Source organism: Leuciscus leuciscus (genome assembly GCF_965113295.1).
Source record: "Leuciscus leuciscus genome assembly, chromosome: 9".
NCBI classification, from domain to species: Eukaryota; Metazoa; Chordata; class Actinopteri; order Cypriniformes; family Leuciscidae; genus Leuciscus; species Leuciscus leuciscus.
In genome coordinates, this window is record NC_138733.1 from 33,067,791 (window position 1) to 33,090,073 (window position 22,283).

The 22,283-nt window shown below is 38.8% G+C and overlaps 2 protein-coding genes and 1 long non-coding RNA gene across 3 annotated transcripts; 2 read left to right on the forward strand and 1 right to left on the reverse strand.

Moving 5' to 3' along the window:
- Window positions 1-8,849: 8,849 nt before the first annotated feature.
- Window positions 8,850-10,550, forward strand: LOC309506067 (uncharacterized protein). The gene is made up of 2 exons (XM_082179616.1): window positions 8,850-9,365; window positions 9,564-10,550. The coding sequence occupies exons 1-2, from the start codon at window positions 9,140-9,142 to the stop codon at window positions 10,361-10,363; spliced, it is 1,026 nt and encodes a 341-aa protein (XP_082035742.1). The 5' UTR covers window positions 8,850-9,139; the 3' UTR covers window positions 10,364-10,550.
- Window positions 10,551-16,768: 6,218 nt separating this feature from the next.
- On the forward strand, window positions 16,769-20,146 carry LOC309505447 (uncharacterized protein). Its single transcript, XM_082178829.1, has 2 exons — window positions 16,769-17,071; window positions 17,723-20,146. Exons 1-2 carry the CDS (start codon window positions 16,837-16,839, stop codon window positions 18,937-18,939), a joined length of 1,452 nt encoding a protein of 483 aa, XP_082034955.1. The 5' UTR covers window positions 16,769-16,836; the 3' UTR covers window positions 18,940-20,146.
- On the reverse strand, window positions 18,035-21,771 carry LOC309505448. The gene is made up of 4 exons (XR_014208440.1): window positions 21,224-21,771; window positions 20,989-21,115; window positions 20,691-20,819; window positions 18,035-18,700 (listed from the first exon to the last, which is right to left on the reverse strand). It is a non-coding gene; the product is annotated as an uncharacterized lncRNA (long non-coding RNA).
- Window positions 21,772-22,283: the final 512 nt, after the last annotated feature.

Below are 22,283 nucleotides of genomic sequence, written 5' to 3' on the forward strand. Positions count from 1 at the left end.
TTACTGCCATCTGAGGGCTGGAGAAGGAACTAGCTCATGAATATTCATAATCACATCGCGCTGACGTGTGAGACTTTTAGAGTTACTCTACAATGCTCATCCTTCTATACATAAAAAGACGTGGGCTCAATGCAAACCATATTTTTCACATTTTAAAAATTACTTTAAATTATATGTAAGTCTTTTGGAACAAGCAAAAAACAAAAAACGTTGAAAACATGTAATGCTTCGAAAGCACTGGATTTTTATGTTAAAAAAATGCATTTCCTGGCAGCTAATTTTAATGTCATATTGTGATTATGCAATACCTCTTGTTCTCATGGCACTGAATTAATAAAAAAATAAAAAATAAAACAATGCTCATCCTTCATTTATTTTGGCACTGACCTTATGTGTCTATTTATTTATTTATTTTGACAAAATGTACTTGTTGGAAATGTTGATGATTTTACATTACCTTCTGTGGAAAGATGTTCTACTAGGTATTATTGTAAACTCCAAAGATAAACAACCCCGCACTTATTATTATTATTTTATGGCTAAATTTATTAAATAATTAAAAACATGTTTTATTGCATTTAAAAATGAAGTGAAGCGTTATAGCTATTAGAATTTCACAAACACTCTTTAAAAGGAACCTCGACTAGTGCGGCATGTTGGCCTTATAAGATTAACATTAACAGCTATAAAAAGGTGATACAAAAACACTCAAAATGTTTTTGTTTTTATTAAAAAAAGCCGAAAATCCGTTCACTCGTAGGCCGCCATAGTTATTTACGTCAAATGGTTCATCAAGAACAGCATCCAATGTATTTTGGGTATGCCTTTTTAGGCGTTTTAGGGCAAATTTTGCAGGGATTCTGAAGGGTTAATAAAGCAATAAATAGTTTACTCTGTAAAAATAATTCTCAATATTATATGTTTGTTTGTTGAGCTGTAGAGATCCCTTGCAATGTTAAATTTTTTAATGAACAACACTACACCTGAGAGAAAGTTTAACATTTAGAATACAGCCTCTTTTTTTTAATGCATTTATTCGGAGACATGATGACACTCCATTTGTAGTCAGATTGTCAGATCTGCTAGAGGGAGATCATTCACTGTCAGACTCGTCTTGTGTCTGGAGTCTCGTAGGGCAGCATACTGTGCCATGTTAGGCAATCCTGATGCTACACAACAGCTCAGAGCACCGCGGGAAATGGCCATTTCACTTGCATCAAACCTGTATAGAAAACAGATGCAGAGAATGCAATGAAATATAGCCTGCATTAGACTTTCACTTATATCTAATGCAGTGTGAAATGATTTGTGAGATTTAGTGTTTGTGGAAGTTATGCACCAACCTTTACAGTTTTCAGTGACAATAATCCATTGACCTATGTCCTGACATCTGCGAAGTTGAACGCCACCGGGTGTAGGTGGGTGTCAGAGCTTGCAGATTTTCACTTCACCATCCGCTACCGTCCAAATAAAGAAAACATAGACGCTGACTCACTCTCTAGGATGCCAGTGGATCTGGAAACAACGATGAGAGAATGTACTGAGCAGTTTTCACCTGACTGTGTGGGAGCCGTGATCCAAGCTGTGGAGTCCCAAGGGAATCCAGATGTGACTTTTGTATTAGCCTGTCAGAGTGTACTGGCAAGTGTGGAGAAAAATGAGGGACACGTCAAACCCCTGTCAAAAGAGGAAATCAGACAAGCACAAAAGGATGACAAGGACATTAGAGTAATAAGTGAACACTTACAAGCAGGATCTAGACCTCCTCAGCAGTGGCGTTCAGTCAACTCGCCAGTTAAAGTTCTTCTGAGAGAGTGGGAGAAGCTGAAGCTAGATGAACATGGCATCCTGTTCCGCCAGACGTCACAAAGAAAACAGCTGGTGTTACCAACACAATTCAAAAGAACTGTTCTGAGAGAGATGCATGATGAGATGGGTCATCAGGGACTCGATCGCACCACAAGCCTCATTAGGGATCGGTTTTTCTGGCCCTACATGCAGAAAGAAATTGAAAATTATGTTCTTAGAACCTGCTGCTGTATCAAACAAAAAAAAACCCTGTCGTGAGACAAGAGCGCCTCTTAAAAATATCAAAACGACCCACCCATTTGAATTGGTGTCCATTGACTTTCTCCATCTGGACAAATGCAAAGGGGGCTATGAGTACATTTTGGTAATCGTCGACCATTTCACTCGATTTGCCCAGGCCTATGCCACCACCTCAAAATCAGCAAAAACAGTAGCTGACCGGTTATTCAATGATTTCGCCCTGAAGTTTGGGTTTCCATCCAGAATTCACCACGATCAAGGGGGAGAATTTGAAAACCAGCTACTCACCCAACTCAAAAAGTTCAGCGGCGTTGCCAGCTCAAGGACCACCCCCTACCACCCCCAGGGTAATGAACAGGTGGAACGATTTAACCGGACATTATTGCAGATGCTGAAAACCCTGACTGAAAGACAAATAGCTAATTGGAAAGATGCATTGAACAAATTGATCTTTGCCTATAATTGTACCAGATGTGACGTGACTGGTTTCTCACCTTTCCAATTGCTGTTCGGACGCTCCTCAAAGTTGACCATCGATGCTCTCTTCGGACTCAACTCCGACAATAACTCCCAAAGTTACAGTGAGTACATGGAAAGATGGACAAAAGGAATGCAGGAAGCTTGTGAGATTGCGAGAGAACAGGCAAATAAGTGTGCAGAAAGAAACAAAAGGAATTATGACCAACGAGTGAGGTGTACTGACCTGTTCCCAGGAAGCAGGGTCCTCGTAAAAAACCTGACTCCAAGACGTGGGACCGGGAAACTGCGGAATTACTGGGAGGATGAAGTTCACGTTGTCACACGCCAGGTGGCAGATGATGCACCAATCTACGAAGTAAAACCTGAGCAGAGTAAAGGTAGATCAAGAGTTTTACATCGCAATCTTCTTCTTTCCTGTGACCATCTACCTCTTAACATCACACCACCTCAAAGTGTCAAACCAAAGCAAGGACATCAACCAAGAAAAAGCAGAACTCAGCCCACCAGAGAGAGAGAAAGTGAGCCAGAGTGTGATAATGAAAGTGAAGAGGATGAGTACTACTTCAGAGTGGGGCCTTATGAGAAAAGACCACAAGAAAGCAGTGATATCCTAGGAAACAGGGATCCGTTACCACCACACTCATCCGTACCTTGTAAGCCGCTATCTAGCTTTCCAGTGTCATAACTATGCCCACAGTCACCTTCGGTCAAGTCAGAAATAAATCTTCAAGAGCCAGCCCTTGCACCTGTAATAAGACAAGAGTGTCATGAAAACGAACCAGCTGTGGACCTAATGGAACGAGACTTACCTGTTGACGAAACAACTGGAACGCTTGAGTCCAGGTATAGGACCTCAGAGGAGGACAACGAGCACCAATTCACCAGGAGGAAGCGACGGCCACCCAAAAAGTTTACATATGACAATTTTGGGGTCCCATCATGCTACAATGTGCGAATGGTGGGAAATAACCATTACCCACACTATGCCTCTAGTGGAATGACTGCTGCGACACCCTGGTTAGCAACGCCACTTTGTTACCCCCAGCCCTCATATATGTGCTATTAACTCTGAAATGCACTACCACATGAAACCCCCACGTCACTAGTTACAGTATGGTCTGTGTTGAAGGTGAAGTACCGCTATACACCACACTACCCAGAGACTGTTTATTGCCCATAGTGTGAAACTATTGGGGGGAAAAAAGAGCAAACAGAAAAACAATCGACTGTTACCAAATATTAAGAAAATGGACTGTTGTGCGGGTCTTGAAACTGTGGAAACTTTGAGTCACTTTGAGACTTTCTTGTTGACACTTTTTGAATCTTTTTTCTTGCTTGAAGGACTTTCTGCCATTTTTGCCGGGGCATATTAATGGACTGTTTTTTCCCCCCTAAAAGAGACTCTGTGGTTTTAAAAGAACTTTCTTTTTTGACACTAAACCATGGGACTTTTACGAACAAGTGCCTCTGGACTATAAAGTAATATGGACTCTTGTATGGTCAAATGATTGCTTGTGAAAAAAAAGAATGTTGTGCAAGAAAATGTTGGTAACAGTGTTGTGAAATCTGATGTTACGTAAAACAACTGCTGGGTGGAGTTAAATATTGTAAATTGAGCATTGCTGTAGCCTAACTGATTACTTAAACAATTATGTCGGGACGACATCTTATTTTGAGGGGGAGAGTGTGGTGGTTACAAAATAGATAAGTAATTGTAAATCAATAAGTAGATAAATAGTAGTAGGCTAAATATGTTATATGTAAGATATATGGATGACAAGAGAATTTATTCCTTGAATGTGTTTATTTCGTTGATTAATGTTCCCTGCTCAATCGTTCGATTATTTGATTGCTTTTCCTTTGGGAGGTGTTCGCCTGCTTGAGGAGGGGGCGCGCGCGCTGCTCAAACAATACAGACTCTGATAAGTGAAGCAGCAGCAGCTCCGTGTCCTGTATTAATATATATCTCCCCTCATCAGGTATGAATTACATAAAAGCAATGAGAGTATGTTTTTTGACATGTAAGAGTTTAAGAAATGTTAACTACATTGTTTAAAGTGTTCAAGTTTACTGTTATTACGGACATGTAAAAGTTCGCTTCAAGTCACGTCTGTGTGCTGCGTCACGCGTAGGCCTCCACAACTCTCTCCCCATATTTCGAACAAGGGTGATCAAAATCCCGAGATAGTACCATCATTGTACATCACCTAGCAGCAGCAGCGCCGCATCAGACACGCTTCTGGTGTGCTAAGACATAGAAAACAGCAGCCAAATTAATTATACTAGTTATAATAAAGGCCGCATTATATATAGCCTATATATATATATATATATTTTTTTTTTTAACCTTTATATACCAGCTGACAGGGCTCTCAGCATTGGGTGAGATTTTTTTTTCTTCAGAAAAATGAACATGTAACGTTATTGATATTGAATCAACATCAGAATCAACTCACAAGATTTGAATTGAAATCGTGAAATTTGTGTCAAGCAAATATAAAAACAGTATAGCCTACCAGTCATTGTAGATGTAAACATTGTAACTTGTTGTCACTAAAATTCAGTTTAATTACCAAATTGACAATCATAATACACTTATTGTTATGCAAGGCTTTTTTTACATCCTGTTTTCCCCTCATTCATTATGCTGATGTCTTTAGATCCGTAAATTGCAACATTAAGCTTATTTTATTATCAACAGACTTGAGCAAACGACAGGATCAACTATTGTGACATCTACAAGATATAGGTAAGTTTTATAAAAACATTTATTTCATTCATAAACCATGTTTCACATAAAACACAAAAACTAAGACAATAAACCAAAAAAGTTGTCATGTTGGTGTTTTATTTAGTGGTACTGGCAAATTTGTACAATTTTATTTCTATTTATTCTTTCATTTTTATTCTTACATTGTTTACATTTGGCATTTTTAATTGTTTTTTTATTTGTATTTGCCTATATTAATGAGAGGTAAGATAAATGTAAGAATTGAAATATGTTTATGAAATTCTTAGAAATAAAAAGAGACAGAATTTGTGAATTAGTAAACACTTTGCAATTCATTTACTTAAAAGTTACTTTACTAGATGTAAAGGTGAACATAAATACTTGTAAATCGGTGTAACAACATAATTTAATCTTGATTTTGACAGATTTTTAATGCAATCATCATTCTTTTACTAATGCTCACATCAATTCACTAATAAATGCTGGAATATTCCTATCAGCTACAAGTGAAGACGAGCATCAAACCATCAGGAAGAGCTGAAATCTGCAAAGACAGAGTTTATTGAAGGACCGTGAGAACATGAGTTATCCAGAACACTGCAGAGTGAAACACACTGAGGAACAAAGAGGTTGGTGTTTATTCCTGATTCATCATTAATGAGGCTGAAGAACATTAAGGTTATAAAGAAGTTTATCAGATTTAGTGTTTGTAGTAGAAAAAAACTAAAGAGTTGTGAAAAAACAGTTAAACCAATAAGTAATATAGGGGACACTTTATATGTGCATTGGTACAAAATAGGACCTGAAACTCAAATGTTTTTTTGATTTTCTTGTTTTGATCCAGTGGTCAATGCAGCAAGATTTGATAAACAACCATTGATTGTCAACATCTGGGGCCGGCTTCACAAAGCTATTCTAGACCGGTCTATAGTGTTAGACAAGTCTAAAATTTGCTCAGACTAGTCTAATGCAAGTTAGGCTGTTTCACAAAAATAAAGACTGACTTAATTTAGACTTATAGGATTAGTTCACCCCAAAATGAAAATTTCCTAATAATTTACTCACCCCAATGCCATCCAAGATATCCATGTCTTTCTTTCCTCAGTGGGAGAGAAATTATGTTTTTTGAGGAAAAAATTTCTGGATTTTTCGTCTAACAATGGACGTCATTGGTCACCATGGTTTTTTATGTCCAAATCAATGCAGTTTCAAAAATCTTTGAAGTGTTTAAACGGGCTGTACGCGATCACAGCTGAAGAAGAGGTTGTTATCTAGCGAAACGATAGGTCATTTTCAAAAATAAATTATACTTTTTACCTTCAATAGTTCGGATTGAGCAGCAGTGATGCGCGGGTTGATCCGAAATGAGCGGGTGCCTGCGGTCACCCGCGGTTACCCGCGGTTACGAGTCATCCAAAAATATTTTTAATGATATTCGGCGTCGCGGTCGGTCGGGTCGTTTGAAATAAAGATGCCAATTAAACCTTTGTAATTTATATAGTAGTATAGAGCATAAGCGGAGTGGAGCGGTGAGAATCTTCGCTCATCGCTCACGGAACTGTCCACCCCTCCGCTCCCCCGCTCAAAGCTACATCAGGCCGCTCCGCTCATTATCGCTCGATCAGCGCTCAACGCAGTTTGATCCGCGCTCCACTCAAATCGCCCCCCGCTCGCTCCAAAAAGGGGAAAAAAAATCTACATGTAGCCTATATCACTGTAGCTTAGACCACAGCCTTACCTCCTAAAGAACTAATGAGCAACAACAACATTTTTCAAATAGAAATGTTTTATTTCAAATGACAAATTAGGCCTATGTAAGAAGGAATATAGCCTACACAAAGTCCTGTAAAATTAAACGAATAAATGGGCCTAATAATATGAATAACAATTATATAAACAAAAATATAGCCTACATAAAAATTTTAAAAGTAAATTGACTATTATGCCAGAATTTTGATAAGTTAACTTTTGTGCAACGCGCACGATTAAAATTTAAATGGGCTTATATCCATTGTACACACAAACTGCTGTAAAATAAAACGAATAAATGGGCCTAATAATATAAATAAAATTTATATAAACAAAAATATAAAATAAATATACATAAACGTTTTAAAAGTAGGCCTAGGCTAAATTAACTATTAGGACAACATTCTTATAACTGAACTTGTGCGCAGCGCGCAGGATTAAAATTTAAATGGGCTTGTATCAATTGTTTGCATTTTACGCTGTATTTAATTTAGGCTACACTTTAAGTTACCGTATTCAATTTGCTAACCTTTTGCTTTCTTCCCAGCGTGTTCACATATCACACTGCATGTTTTCGAGAGATGTGTCTTTTTAGATTCCAAAATTAATCTTTAGGCCTACTGACTGAAACGATGTCGTTTTCTTCTACCACATAATAGTTAGTTTTACACCTGTATGACTTCTTATTTTCCTTTTTGAAGTAGCCTACTTTTTGAACTCCATTATTGAGCCGAGTTTTGACTGAAAATAGAATCCATCTTGCAGTCATCAACAGTAGACTGAGTCAGGCTTGACTGAGCATGCTTCAGAATCTTGGTGTGCGCGGAGCGAAATTGGAGCGGGAAATAGGGCGACGCTCCATCCTTTTAAAAATGCCGCTCTGCGTTCTGTCCAAGATCCGCCCGCTTGCTCCCGCTCCACTCCGCTCACATGCAATTTTCTATGAAATACATAGGCCTACACTTTATTGGCTGAATAACTGGCGCGAAGATGACGCACGAGCTCAGTCTGCAGGTAGAGATGGAGGCGGCAAGAGAAAAGGTGAAGACTGGGGAGTGGAAGCTCCGCAAATACACAAACAGAAAGAGCAAAGTTGCCGAAATAATGAAAGATAATGACCAAAGTGCTGGCTTTGTCATGTGTATTTCTTGCTATGCATTTACTAGCCTACTTTTAAAAAATGCGGGTCAGGAAGCGGGTCGGGTACAATATTTTCTTTCTCTTTTTTTGCGGTCCGAGTTGCGGGCGGGTTAGTTGAAAACGTCGGTCGGGTCCGGGTTGTTTATACATTGACCCGCGCATCACTGTTGAGCAGATCAACAAATGGACAGGGAACTACGTCATCACGTTGAAAAGTCACGCCGGCGCCGGCAGAAGTACAAACACATTTTAACAAAAAAAAGGTAAAACAATGATGGCAGACGATTTTGAAGTTGAGGGAGAAAATGAGATCGCTTTTTCACTTAGAAAGAGCGTTTGTCTCGTTTGTCTTAGTCTTCATACAGTCGCATTGTAAACAGTGTACTTCTGCCGGCGCCGGCGTGACCTTTCGACGTGATGACGTAGTTCCCTGTCCGTTTGTTGATCAGCTCAATGCTGGCTCAACATCATGATGTCTTGTCAGCCATTGCAATGGATGATGGCATCGTCTATCGGCCCAACCCTACAATGGCTAATTAATTGTTCATTTTAAATTAGTAAGTATTTACAACATTTTTATTTAAATAAATGTAATATTTATCTGAGAGACTGTCAGAACTGTATTACTGTTGTATAGTTTTAAAATGTTAATATTATTTTAGATAATTGTGCAGTTGATCTAATAAATGCTCCTCTCCAGTCACCCTACCACCTGCCCGCTTGACCCCATCCCCTCACACCTTCTACAAGCCATCTCTCCCACACTTCTACCATCACTCACACACATCATCAACTCATCCCTCCATACTGGCACCTTCCCTACAGCATTCAAGCAGGCTCGGGTTACTCCACTGCTCAAAAAACCCACGCTAAACACATCATTTGTAGAGAATTACAGACCTATCTCTCTCCTACCATTCATTGCGAAGACACTTGAAAGAGCTGTCTTCAACCAACTAACATCCTTCTTGTCTCTAAACAACTAGCTGGATGTTCAACCAATCTGGCTTCAAGAAAGGACATTCAACTGAGACTGCATTACTGTCAGTCACAGAAGCCCTACGGATCGCAAAAGCTGCTTCCAAATCTTCAGTCCTCATTCTCCTGGATCTGTCTGCTGCCTTCGACACGGTGAATCATCAGATCCTTATGTCCACCCTCTCATCACTGGGCATCACAGGAACTTCACTCCACTGGTTTGAGTCCTATCTCACAGGTAGGTCCTTCAAGGTCGCATGGAGAGGTGAGGTATCCAGAGCACATCAGCTGACCACAGGTGTTCCCCAGGGTTCAGTTCTTGGTCCCCTCCTCTTCTCCATCTACACCACATCACTGGGACACATCATACAGGCACACGGTTTTTCCTACCACTGCTATGCTGATGACACGCAGCTCTTCCTCTCCTTTCAACCAGATGATCCCACAGTAGCTGCACGGGTCTCAAGCTGTCTGGCGGACATCTCCACATGGATGAAGGAACATCACCTGCAGCTCAACCTGGCAAAGACTGAGCTTCTCGTCCTCCCTGCCAATCCGTCTCTACAGCACGACTTCACCATCCAGCTAGAGTCATCATTAATCACCCCATCAAGATCGGTCAGAAATCTTGGAGTAACGTTTGATGACCAGCTGACCTTCACAGATCACATTTCAAAGACAGCTCGATCATGCAGGTTTGCACTGCACAACATCAGGAAGATCAGGCCTTTCCTAACTGAGCATGCAACACAACTTATCGTCCAGGCCCTGGTCATCTCGAGGCTTGACTACTGCAATGCTCTTCTGGCTGGACTTCCAGCATGTGCAACCAAACCCCTACAGATGATCCAGAATGCTGCAGCTCGTCTTATCTTCAACGAGCCCAAGAGGGCCCACGTCACTCCTCTGTTCATCTCTCTGCACTGGCTACCTCTCGCTGCTCGCATCAAGTTCAAGGCACTGACGCTTGCTTACAGAACTATCACAGGCTCAGCTCCCTCCTACTTTCACTCACTCCTACGAGTCTACATCCCTACCAGACACCTACGATCGGTCAACGAGCGACGTCTCGTGGTTCCATCACAGAAAGCCACAAAATCACTTTCCAGAACATTCTCATTCACAGTTCCGTGCTGGTGGAACGCTCTCCCCACCCTCATCCGGAATGCAGAATCCCTGACAACATTCAAAAGACAGCTGAAAACCAATCTCTTCTGTGAGCACTTAACCTTATAGAAAAAAAAAAAAAAAAAAATTTCCTTTCCCTTTGAAACATCACTTATCAGGCTTATGCTACTCTGAATAATACCTGAACTTCGTATTTTGAGCACTTCTTGCGTTGTTGTTGCTTTTGCCTCTTTATGATGACTCGCTGAATTTTGTCCTAATTTGTAAGTCGCTTTGGATAAAGGCGTCTGCTAAATGACTTGTAAAAGCAATTTTCAGAGATTAATAAAAACAGCATCAAAGGTGTAAGAAAACTTTCAAGAGGCAAAGTTGTTTTAAAGAGAAAAGGTTTATTCTTTGAGGATTCTTTTCACATCCGCAGCCACCCAGATGTGAAACAGAATGACCTAGTGGACTCAATGAAACATAGACATTTTATACAGGTTTCTGACATTCTTGACTCCTCCTTTCCCAGTTTCTGTAAATTTCCTTAAAGACATCTTATATCTCAAGCTGGTATGGACTGATCCCCCCCCCCCAGAACACATGCTGTTCTTTGTCCCTGAGAAGTCAAAAGGCCTTCATCTACAATCTAAATGACCTCCTGCTTCCCTCAGGAGGGGGCCTGGGACCCTATTATTATACGACACCCTGTATTCCTTAACTAAAACTCTTTCTCGTGCCCCAGGTGGTTGTTCTCTTTCCTGGCCCATCTGGCATTATTGTGTTTATTCTTTCATGTCCCCTTCAGCTGTAAGAGATCCTCACAGAAACATATGACTAGATGATATTAACAGTTAGGAAAACGATGAAAATTAAGTAATACTGAATTTTTTCCATCACAATATTCCTTCTCTTTATCATTCTCTGATAAACAACATAGAAAAAATTCACTCTTGTTTCCTAATCAAACCCATTATACTGTTAAATCTTTGAGAATAGAATTAATTCAAGTCTTAATTCAAGAACAGTTATACCCTTCATGTCTGATTTTTTTTTTTTTTTTTTTTTGTATACCTGATCACTCTACTTGAACTTTGAAAGAAATACGATTTTTTAAAAGTAAAAAGCTTGTAACAAATAAATAAGCATTTTGCCTGAAACCGGGCTAAAAATGAACAAACATTGTTATCGCATTTTCCTGGTTGAGAACCAGACCCTCAGTCATCCCAGACATAGCTCAAAGCATATAGTGAGAAAAACGTAAATTATTATAATTGCAACTTCCGTTACTCGTACCATCTGCATATTTTGTTCATCCCTAGGATAGACTGTACCCATTAATAACAAAATTATCAGAATAACACATACAATCATAACACTATGTATTTGTATATGTAGCTTTTTCAATTAATCACAATATTTTGTCAGGAAATGGTTTTACTTCTAAAGCTATATTTAACTAAAATCTATTTAATAAAATCTAACCCGAAAAGTTTTATAATTTGATCATTCGTTGTTCGAAATTATCCCTGACTTTTCCATTACACACCGTCTTTTTTTTTTTTTTTATATCACCATACTTCACATTAATTAATAGATCTTCCACCTGAAAACACATTTTTCTTTGCACAAGTCAAATGATTAGATTTATATCAATACTAAGCCCTAATTTGATTCAATCAAATAAAAATCACAAAACTTTTCTTCAACCATTAATTGGTCAACATTTTCTCCAGATATGTTGATCATCTCGTTGCCTCATGGACGTTCCATCTTCACCAATATGACACTTTGCATGCCGTAGAGAGGATTTTTCCAACGTTGGCGGGGTAGATAGTTTCTAGCACATATCATTGATCCCCCACTTTATTCTTTGCGTTGGTGTTTTGGGTTGCTGACGTTGGTTGGTGTGGTTAAGGTCAGATGCTTCGACCCAGGTCTAACACTCTTCAATCATTTTCAAATCCTTTACAAGATTTTCCCTTAGATCACGATCGCACCCCCACTGGAATGAGTCATTTACTGTCTGCTGTCACCTGCGAAAGCAGACCTTAAGTGATTTTGTTAGTGACCGCTTGTCTTGCCGTCCCTTTGGTGTGACCTGTGAAATTTTCAACCTGAAACATATCACCGGATAATTTCTTGCTCATTGAATAGCACTCGGGGTCCTTGTTCCCCTAAAAAACATTCAACCCATGTTGCTCATGTTAACAAAACAATACAGAATCAGTTCTGTTTGGTTCAATCCGTTCTGACATCCTGCAAAATGAAAATGTTAAGTTATGCGTTGCACAGGGTTAGGCACTGTTTCTTCACTTTGCTCATGCCATGCGCAAAGTCTGCATCTTCTGTAAAGAAAAACAAATGTTGAGGTTATTGTCACATAGTTTTCTTTTGTCTGCTGTGCTGCCACATCTGCTCCGGCGTTTCCTGTCGAAACAATTCTTGTTATTAGCACACTTAAAATACAAACAATGCACACAATTAAACCCAATGTCCTCCCAACATTTATCTTCCCACCTGTGCGATGGCTTTCAGCAAATGTGAACCCCTTGGTAAACCAGATCTGGCTGGCTAAGACAAATAAAGTTCTTGCTTTCCCTCGGAAATCAAACCCATGACCTTGGCGTTACAGGTGTCACACTCTAATGTTCGAGCAACAGGAAAACTGCAATATTTGTTAATATTTATTTGGTAACATTTGTTTGGATATAGTTTGTTAACCCAAACGTTGTCCTTCAGCCAAATTTCCTTTAGACATCTTTCTCTGCCTCTGAAACAAAAATATTACTTAAAGCCACAATTTCATCTTCTTATCAAATTGTTTTAAGGCAACGGCCCCGAGTCTCACAGTGTTTCTTGCTTTTCAGGCCTATTGTTTGGTCTCTTAAGCAACTGTCATCTACGAACATTCTTCAGGTCATCAATTGGTCAGGTCAGGTTGTGGTTTCCACACTTCGTCAACGTCAGTCGAATGACAATCTCCCCCTACTTTACAATACATAGGCTAACTGTTAAGGGCTCTCTGGATAGTCTGATATTTACTTAGCCTACGTGTTTGTTGCTGTCAAATCTATAACATTTTCTCAACACATGACTGACGGCTATCTATGACTTCACAATTCTAATTTACACATCAATACTTAAACCTGTCCAGAAAGTAATTCAAATCTACTGCACATCATAAATGACCAAAATAACAATCAGACAGAGCTCGATGACCAATCAACTTAAGGCTCGTCCTATGTTCTGTGTTGCCTTCTCATCAGATTGACTCACAATCCTCAGCTTACTTTCAAATTTGTCATTTGCCTTAACCCATTTAAAATACTAAAACACTCTTTCCAGAGGTTAAATGACAAATTTATACACACTATTCAGACGGGATAGTTGTCCTTAACTAACGCATACTGTTCAAAACATGAATTAACACTCACACTCATCCCTGACTATGAACCGCTCATATTTCTTATTTATATATTTTCTCTAAAAATATTTAAATTTTAAATGACAGTTAAACCTTACATTTTCCTGTATCTTTTATCTAATGTTTTTATTTATGGCCTCTTAACCAGTTTCAAAGCATGTCTGTTCATTATTCATTTGATTTTAGAAAAGTCAGCTGGATTGTTTTGCTTCATCTTTCTTTGGCTGACTGATAACAGAAAGACAGGCAGAGTATCAAGCAGTCTCTCAGTAGTCCACTCAAGCAGTCTCTTTCTCTCTCACTATAAGCAAATAATCTTTTCAACAGCCTCCTAGGACTGTAACTAAAATAATCATAGTCATAGTCAACCCTTAATAGTTCACAAATGTCAAAATACAAATATTTGACTCAAATTAGAACCATTATAATAATCTAAAATACATTATTCTATGATCTTTTCTAAGGTTATCTTTAGTTTAAATACTCAATTCACCTAACCTTCGTTTTTTTCAGAAATTTCTCTTGACTCATCACAAGCTGTTCTCATCTTTAGCCACCACCATGTCTAACGACCTTCAGAAGTTAAAACTAGTTCAATATCAAACATTTTTTCCTTGCCCATGAGGCAACCAACATCATGTTCCTTATATAAATTAATACGACTTGTTACGGTCTCCACAACAAATAATGACAATCACCTCACGGTCTCAGTTGGCTCTTGAAAGCCTATTTCCATTAGCTCTTAAGCAATAATTTTCTTTTCTTCAGGGTGTTGTCTCCCTGGCATAGATGCAGACACGTCACAATGGAGGACAAGCCATACAATCAACGCGGTTTCTTGTGAGTGGTATAGGGGCTCACATTTTCTGGGGCAGACTGAACTTCTTACAGCTCATCTCACCTCTCAATTATCTGCTGATGCTGATCGCCACTCAGTCAATCAGCGCCACTCTCATATCCATCTCACATAAAAACACCTCCATCAGGAAATGCCCAGTGTTTTTGCGTGATCCTTCTGTCTTAGGTTGTCCTTTTGGCTTAAAAGATCTTACCCGTCTTTGAAGTAATCACTCGTACACACTGGTAACCGCTTTTCCCCATTACAGAATCTGTGACCGTTTTCTTCAACATAATCTGTTGTTTTCTGGAGCTTAGGAAAAGGCGCATTCAAGAGTCATCAGAGCCATTCGGACTGCCTACTAGTGTTAAACATAGGGAGACGGATTAATAACAGCAGTATTTAATCACTTAAATTCATTAATCATTTTAAAGGCAGCAACCTAGCTGCTTAGATTATACTCAGTGAATTTAGATCACAATCGTACATTCAGTGTACTGTTACTTCTGTAGCCGGAGCCATCAGCCCTGTTTTATGGTGGGGGCTAAAATGAGACAAAGTCACTGGTCCTAAAATAAACAAGTTCAAAACAGTATTATTTTAAAGACTTCTTTAAAGTCTTTCAGTTTTACTTTTAAAACGTTTTAAGTACAAATTGCCCTTTTGAATGGCAATGATTTCCTTTAACATCTCTGTGTCTATGATTTTCAACTGAAACACTGTGCTTTACACAGGCTCAGACAACAGCTTTCAGCTGACATTGAATGAGAGAGAGACTCTTGAGGCATTCAGGACTGATACACTGCATTCTCATAAACTTTTAACTTCAGACTTTATCTACCATCTTAAGGCATCTTTTCCATAAATTACATGTATTGTAATTTAGACATTACAAATTTCCACTCAGAATGAGTCTCTGTTGCACTGAAACTGTGGCAGTTTCAGTCACAGCACATACCAAATTCAGAAAAGCAAACCTGTTTTGGCCAATTCACAATCTTATCTTTTGAACCCAAAACATCAGCTGTTAGCTCTTTTCATAGTCAACAACAAGCTTTTGTTTAATCAAATGCCTTTTACACATTTTACATTTAGCAACTGTTAATCCTGTAACACTGCTTCTGTTTATTTTATCTTAAAAAATAATAAGAATTATTCTAGTTCTTAATAACGTTTAAAATTTCATTTCAATTTTAGTTGTCAGGTTTTCAATTACCATAATTTAATACCCGACTTCAATGTTTTCTCTAGGAGTTTATCAATCTGCTTCTATGGTTCCTACTAGCTTTTGAGGCTGCGCTCTCTGCTTTGTCATACATTTTATGATTATCACTATAAATCATTCGTTAGATTTGTCTCTCTATATCATCGCATTTTACAGTCACTGAATGACTCCGCTGACCGCAATAAAACACTCTTTGTTATTCTACCTACAGTCTTATCCCTGTGATCTTTCTAACATCTCCACCCTACTTTACACCCCTGAAGCAGTGTGTTCTTATTCAGGAAATGCAAACAGAGCCCCTGATAAGTTCTCTGCATTTTCCCCCACTGTCCGCTGCAAATTCAATTACAATAGCCGAATCACAATCTTCATCATATTAACACTGATCTACTTTCTATATTAACACAGACTTTTCTTTAAATTTGTGTTAGTTTGGCACTTTCTTTGTTTGGAGCCAGTCAAAGTTGATCTTTCCAATCAGAATCAAACTTTTACAAAAACATAATCTGCAAATCTCTTTAAACTGAGAGCTTCAGAGCAGAGCTGCTTACAGCATTTGCTCTCTTTTGTATCAGGACTATTCAGTTACTCTTCATACAGTATAAAGAAATTTAGCATGTCATTAATTTCATTAACACTGGTTTGATAGCTTATTCAAATGGTTAGTATGCAGATTCAACTTAATATTATCATTATTCAGTCCCACTTATCTCTACTGTTCCACAGAAATCACAAGATTCCTCAAATCTTGTTCTCAGTCTCTAAATTACACAGACAGCTATCCTAGCCGTTTGCACCTTCAACTCTTGTTATAAAAATATGGCAATCTACACTTAAATAACCTTGTTTTCATAACATTAATACAATAAAGCACATCCACATCATTATTATTGGCAGAACATTAATTTTCATAAGCGACATGGAAAATCAAAATATTCTAAGCGGGTTTCACAAAGTTTCTGATTAACTTTTAGTCATACGTGTCTAGGGAAATTATCTCCAACCCATAATTTCCTTTATAGACGGTTTCATCGCACGCACGCGCGTTGCCGGGGTTACGCATTGGCCCGAAGTTAACTTCCGGTCTGTGTTGTTTATCCGTAATAATTATGGCGCCGACTACAAACGCAGTTAAAATAAAGGTGATGAGTAGACTGAAGTTGGGCTCAGGTTGTTGTGCTGTGGGATGCAACCTGACCTCTGGAACAAATTCCTTATCGAAAATAAAAATGTTTCGGTTTCCTAAAAACGAAGGGAGACGGCGAGCATGGATCACCGCTGTGCGAAGGGAGGCTTGGCAGCCAGGCAACAATTCAAGGATCTGTAGCACTCACTTCGTTACAGGTAAGAAACTCATGATAAGCAACAGATAATAGCTAGCTGACCAGTAACAAGCCTGCAATAGTTAACGTTATGTGTTTAACTAAATTGATTACTAGCAGCTACACACGTAACGTCAGCTGTAACATTGTATACATTCATTTTACACAGTAACGTTAGCTCAATGTCGTAGTTGATACATTTTAGCTGCGCTATGATTTAAACTAGCGTTATGATACCTGATGTCTATCAAACATAAAAGCCACGATATTTTTCCATCAATGCTATAAAAATAAACTACATTATTTAACTAACAGTCACCTTTGGCTTATTTCCTGGGGACATAAATACAATAATGCATAAGCTCTTCTAATGAAGCTTTAAATGAAGTACTAAATATGGACTTTTACTACATTTTCACTGACGAATTTACTACATTATCACTGATATATTTTATCTGTAAAGCTGCTTTAAAACAATGTGCATTGTGAAATAAATTTGACTTTGATCTAATTTCATTGTACTAGAAAGGCTACTAATATTTTTTTTAATCAAGTTTTAATCAATATCATAGAAATGCACATGAAACCAGTTATGGATTATGCAAAGCATGCATGTATGATGCTTAGCAAGGTGCAATACTGTCAACACAAACTGTTTCTGTCTTTATTTTAGGTGCGCCATCAGTGGACCCATGCCATCCAGATTATGTTCCATCAGTTTTCGCTCATAAAAACACCATTGATGGTTCACAGAAGTTGGAGCGATACCAGAGGAGACAGAGGAGACCATCTGTGGTTGAGTCTATGGATTCACCTTCCTTAGAGGTCACCCACGCTGACCCTGAAGAAGGATGCACTGCTGTGGGTACAGATCTGTCAATGGCAGACATTGACCAGCTACAAAATGAAAACATTGAATTAAAAAGAAAAATGGCTTTACTGGAGAAGAAACTGGAATCTCAAGAAAAACGACTACAAGAGCACATGTTTGGCAGTCCGTCTGATTTTATTTTAAATGATGACAAGCACACTCATTTTTACACTGGTCTACCATCTGCTTCTGTGTTTTTCACCCTCCTCACTTACCTGACAACAACATGGAACGCATCATCAACCATACTTACCCTTCCCGAGCAGTTTCTTGTGGTCCTGATGAAGCTTCGTCTAGGCTTAACTCATCAAGACCTCGCTTTTCGCTTCAGAGTGAGTTGTGGAACTGTCTCAAACATCTTTCATGAATGGCTCGATGTGATGGCTAAAGAGTTACAATGCCTTGTCCGGTGGCCATCCAGGAAAGATATCAGAAGAAATCTCCCCACCCTCTTCAAGACTACAGGTTTTCAACAAGTTAGATGTATAATAGACTGTACTGAAGTGTTCATTGAGAGGCCAACTAGTTTGCAAACACGGGCAGTCACATACTCCCATTATAAATCACATAATACTGTGAAGTTCCTTGTTGGTATTAGTCCAACAGGAGCTTTTACATTTTTATCAAAAGTCTGGGGTGGTCGTGCTAGTGACAAGGTTATTACAAAAAATTCAGGCTTAATTGACCTTCTTGAACAAGGAGACCATGTAATGGCTGATCGAGGCTTCAATTTTCCCGAATATTTTGCCACCAAATGTGTTCGTCTTCATGTACCAGCATCTACAAAGGGAAGAAAACAATTGACAGGATTAGAGGTGACACACTCTAGAAAAATGTCCCGAGTGAGAATTCACGTGGAAAGGGCCATAGGAAAACTGAAGACATTCAGAATTCTGCGGAACACCCTGCCAGTCAGTATGGTCAAACGGAGAAATGATAACAGTCTTTGCACAATAGATAAAATATTAATTGTTTGTGCAGCACTTACAAATCTGGGGAAACCACTTGTACCAAAATAAAGCAGGACTTAACTACAACTTAAAGGGACAGTTCACCACCTAAAAACCCTCATGTCGTTCCAAACCTGCAAGACCTTTGTTCATCTTCGGAACACAAATTAAGCTATTTTTAATTATTAGGCTGTCAATGGAGGGACAGAAAGCTCTCGGATCTCATCAAAAATATCTTCATTTGTGTTCTGAAGATGAACGAAGGTCTTACAGGTTTGGAACGAAATGAGGGAGAGAAATGAATGACAGAATTTTCATTTTTGGGTGAACAAACTCTTTAATTTGATACTTTTACCTACGGGATTACTTTTTTCTTAAATTAAATATATTAAAATACCAAACACATGTATTATGATATTTGTAGTGCTGAACTTGTATCACAATGTTTCAAATGGATTGTAATTATAAAATGAAATGATATATTCACTAATGAACACCAACAAATATTGATTAACTGATTTATTGACTGATGAATAAAGTACTATAGACTACGATTTCCGTTTTTAATGTATTAATGTATTTGATGTAAAAAGTGAAAAAGCTTGGTGCTCAAAAAGGCAGGAACAACCTATGCTTTAAGACAAAAAACTTTCTTGTAAAACTTATTTCAGATCAGCACTATTAAGATGCTTTTGTGACAATTTTCATGTAGCTGTCACTCAACTGCAGTCTTCCCTCTACAAATGCATCCACAACTTTTGGCAGCATGTGTTTAAAGTAAAAGCTACGTAGCCTTTGCATATATGTGGAGACAAAACCATTGTCATAAGGCACATCAAGTTCCAGGTGCTGTACTGGGGTCCAAATAACAAGACAGGATGTTTTCAGCCCGAGACAGTGCATCCCTAACTGTATCTGCCTGTAGTAACCTCTGGGGCCTTTTGGGTTCACAATGTACTGCCCGCCCTCCACTCTGATGTCTTGGTTTGTGGCAGTGAGTGCATCATTAAGGGATGTGCAAGCATTGAGTGTGATAGGGCATTTTACTTCTAGCAGCTTGTCATCAATGATGCCATCAGGGCTTGCTGCCAGCCATGGGTCTCCTGCACACACCACCAACCCTTTGTCCATGACTATGCAGCCCCTCTCCCTAATCTGCTCCTTAGCAAGTCCCTCGCTTTCCTTCCCATACCTTGTGGCCATATTCCCCTGGAACTTTGGGTAGAGGTGTTCAGTGATAAACTTAGCCGGGTCAGTTGTCTCACGCTGAGGCACCTTGCTGGCTGGCTTGCGCGCATCATGCCAGAGTGGTTCTATGCTCTGTTTTCTAGTGTTTCTCTCTAGTTCCACCACTTGATCTGGGTTCAGTTTAATGAAGGCCTCATAAAATGTTGTGCACTTTGGACAGCTCAGAGCACTACCATGCTCACTGTGGGGCTGAGCTAAGCTGCTGAACATGTTGAGTTCCTCTCCCTGAGCATCCTGCTCTCCCTGACTGCTGATGAAATCCTGACTACCTGACTCAGAGGCTGTGTCTGTCTCACTGCTGTCACACATGACGGAAAAGAGAGCACAGCCTGGCACAACTTCCTAAAGTAAATGGTGAAAAGATCGTACCTTCACTGCTATATATATATATATATATATATATATATATATGTATATGTATGTGTGTGTGTGTGTGTGTATATATGTATATTTATGTATATGTATATATGTATCTTTTCTATATGTATCTTTATGTATATGTATCTGGTATAGTACTGAATCTTTTACATTAGACTAGTTGATTTGTTAGAGATATATGAACTATAACTTACTTTCAGGGCTTTAAAAAGCTTTTTTGGTGACCCATCTGGATTTAGTGGGGGGAGGCAGAGGGGAGCTTGTAGCTTGATCTTCTTGCCAGGTTTCAAGAAATCACACTGAGCTACTGGTTGTGGATCAGCCTGAAAGGATATTTGAAATGTACATTATACAAAAATATACATGATAATAAAAATAATTATTAAAGAAAATTTACATATGTAGTGTTGTACAAAATACCACCAATTGTACACTGATATTTGAAAAGACTAGGATATAATTATTAAATATAATAATTGTTAAAATGCTCACCTTTTTAGTCACCCGTGACCATACACTTGGTTTTGAAGTGACAGATGGGCCACTCTGGAGTCCATCCTGAACACACTGCTCCGCAGCAACCAAAATCGTACCCACATGGCTACACACCTCTCCATTGCTGCATAGATGCAGATAGACATTTTACCAACGGGATAAATGCAAGTATTGAAAAAGTGTATCTAAATACTATTGTAAAATGTAACGTTAGCTAGCCAGCCATACTTACCCTGCCATGCAGGTGCAATGTCCACTCTGGATTTCGCCGGACTTCTTCGCAATGATCCAGGCGGAGTAACTCTTTGAAAGCGTCTGACCCGCCTCGATTTCCCCGTAAACGACACAGGTATTTCCATCCGTGTGTGTAAGAATCATTTTAACTTTTCCGGAATGAAAATAGTTATAGGCATCCAAGCTGCGATATGCCTTGAACGCCTCCCTTGTGTACACACATTCCTTCTCGACTAAGTACTCAAATATATTTACCTGACTGACCTCCGGTAAATCAGACAGGTCTGTAGAAAAAAATGTTTGCCTCAAATTTTTGTTGAACGGGTCTGGCAGTGTAACGTTGTCACATTTAAGTTTGGCCAAGTAACGGCTCTTTTCTTCAATTGGTAGTCCCAAATAATACTGACTAGACATACTTGCTAGCTAATGTAATTTGCTTGTTTCTATACAGGTTTCTACAGAACTCTGTTGTTTGTTATTGATTCTACCGGAAGTTAAGTTTGGGCCACAAAAGCGCGCATGCGCAGTAACGTTTGTTTATGTTGTTGCCGTTGAAACCGTCTATAAAACAGACAATGTCCTTGTCTTTCAATGACTTAATTTCAACAAAATATCTGACTTTGTACATTATTGATTTCCCAAATCTTCAGACATAGCTGTCTTTACATCTATCTAATTGTGTTATCATCAACAACATTTTTATCTAAAACTCACTTTTCATATCATTTCAACTTAATTTGACTTAATCAGGCGTTCATAAATATGAATTTTATCTTCCCCTACATGCCAGTTTCCTCTGTATCTGTTCAATCCAACAATTCACTGTTTGTATTTTCCATCAGGAAAAACATTCTCTTTTTCCCTACATGCCAGTTCCTTCTCCTATCGACTCTGTTCTTTTTTTTTATCTGATTTTCCATCAGGAAAAACTTTCTCTTTTCCCTACATGCCAGTTCCTTCTCCTATCGACTCTGTTCTCTTTTATCTGCTTCTTTTCCATCCAACAATTCACTGTTTGTTCACATTTTTACACTCATGAACAAACTAACGTTACAACA

Excerpts from the sequence above, each read along its gene's own strand:
- LOC309506067 (XM_082179616.1), top strand. The coding sequence starts at position 9,140 with ATGTTCAACCAATCTGGCTTCAAGAAAGGACATTCAACTGAGACTGCA. Across the intron at positions 9,366-9,563 it reads GTTTGAGTCCTATCTCACAG|ATGATCCCACAGTAGCTGCA; the intron begins GTAGGTCCTTCA and ends CCTTTCAACCAG.
- LOC309505447 (XM_082178829.1), top strand. The coding sequence starts at position 16,837 with ATGGCGCCGACTACAAACGCAGTTAAAATAAAGGTGATGAGTAGACTG. Across the intron at positions 17,072-17,722 it reads TAGCACTCACTTCGTTACAG|GTGCGCCATCAGTGGACCCA; the intron begins GTAAGAAACTCA and ends TCTTTATTTTAG.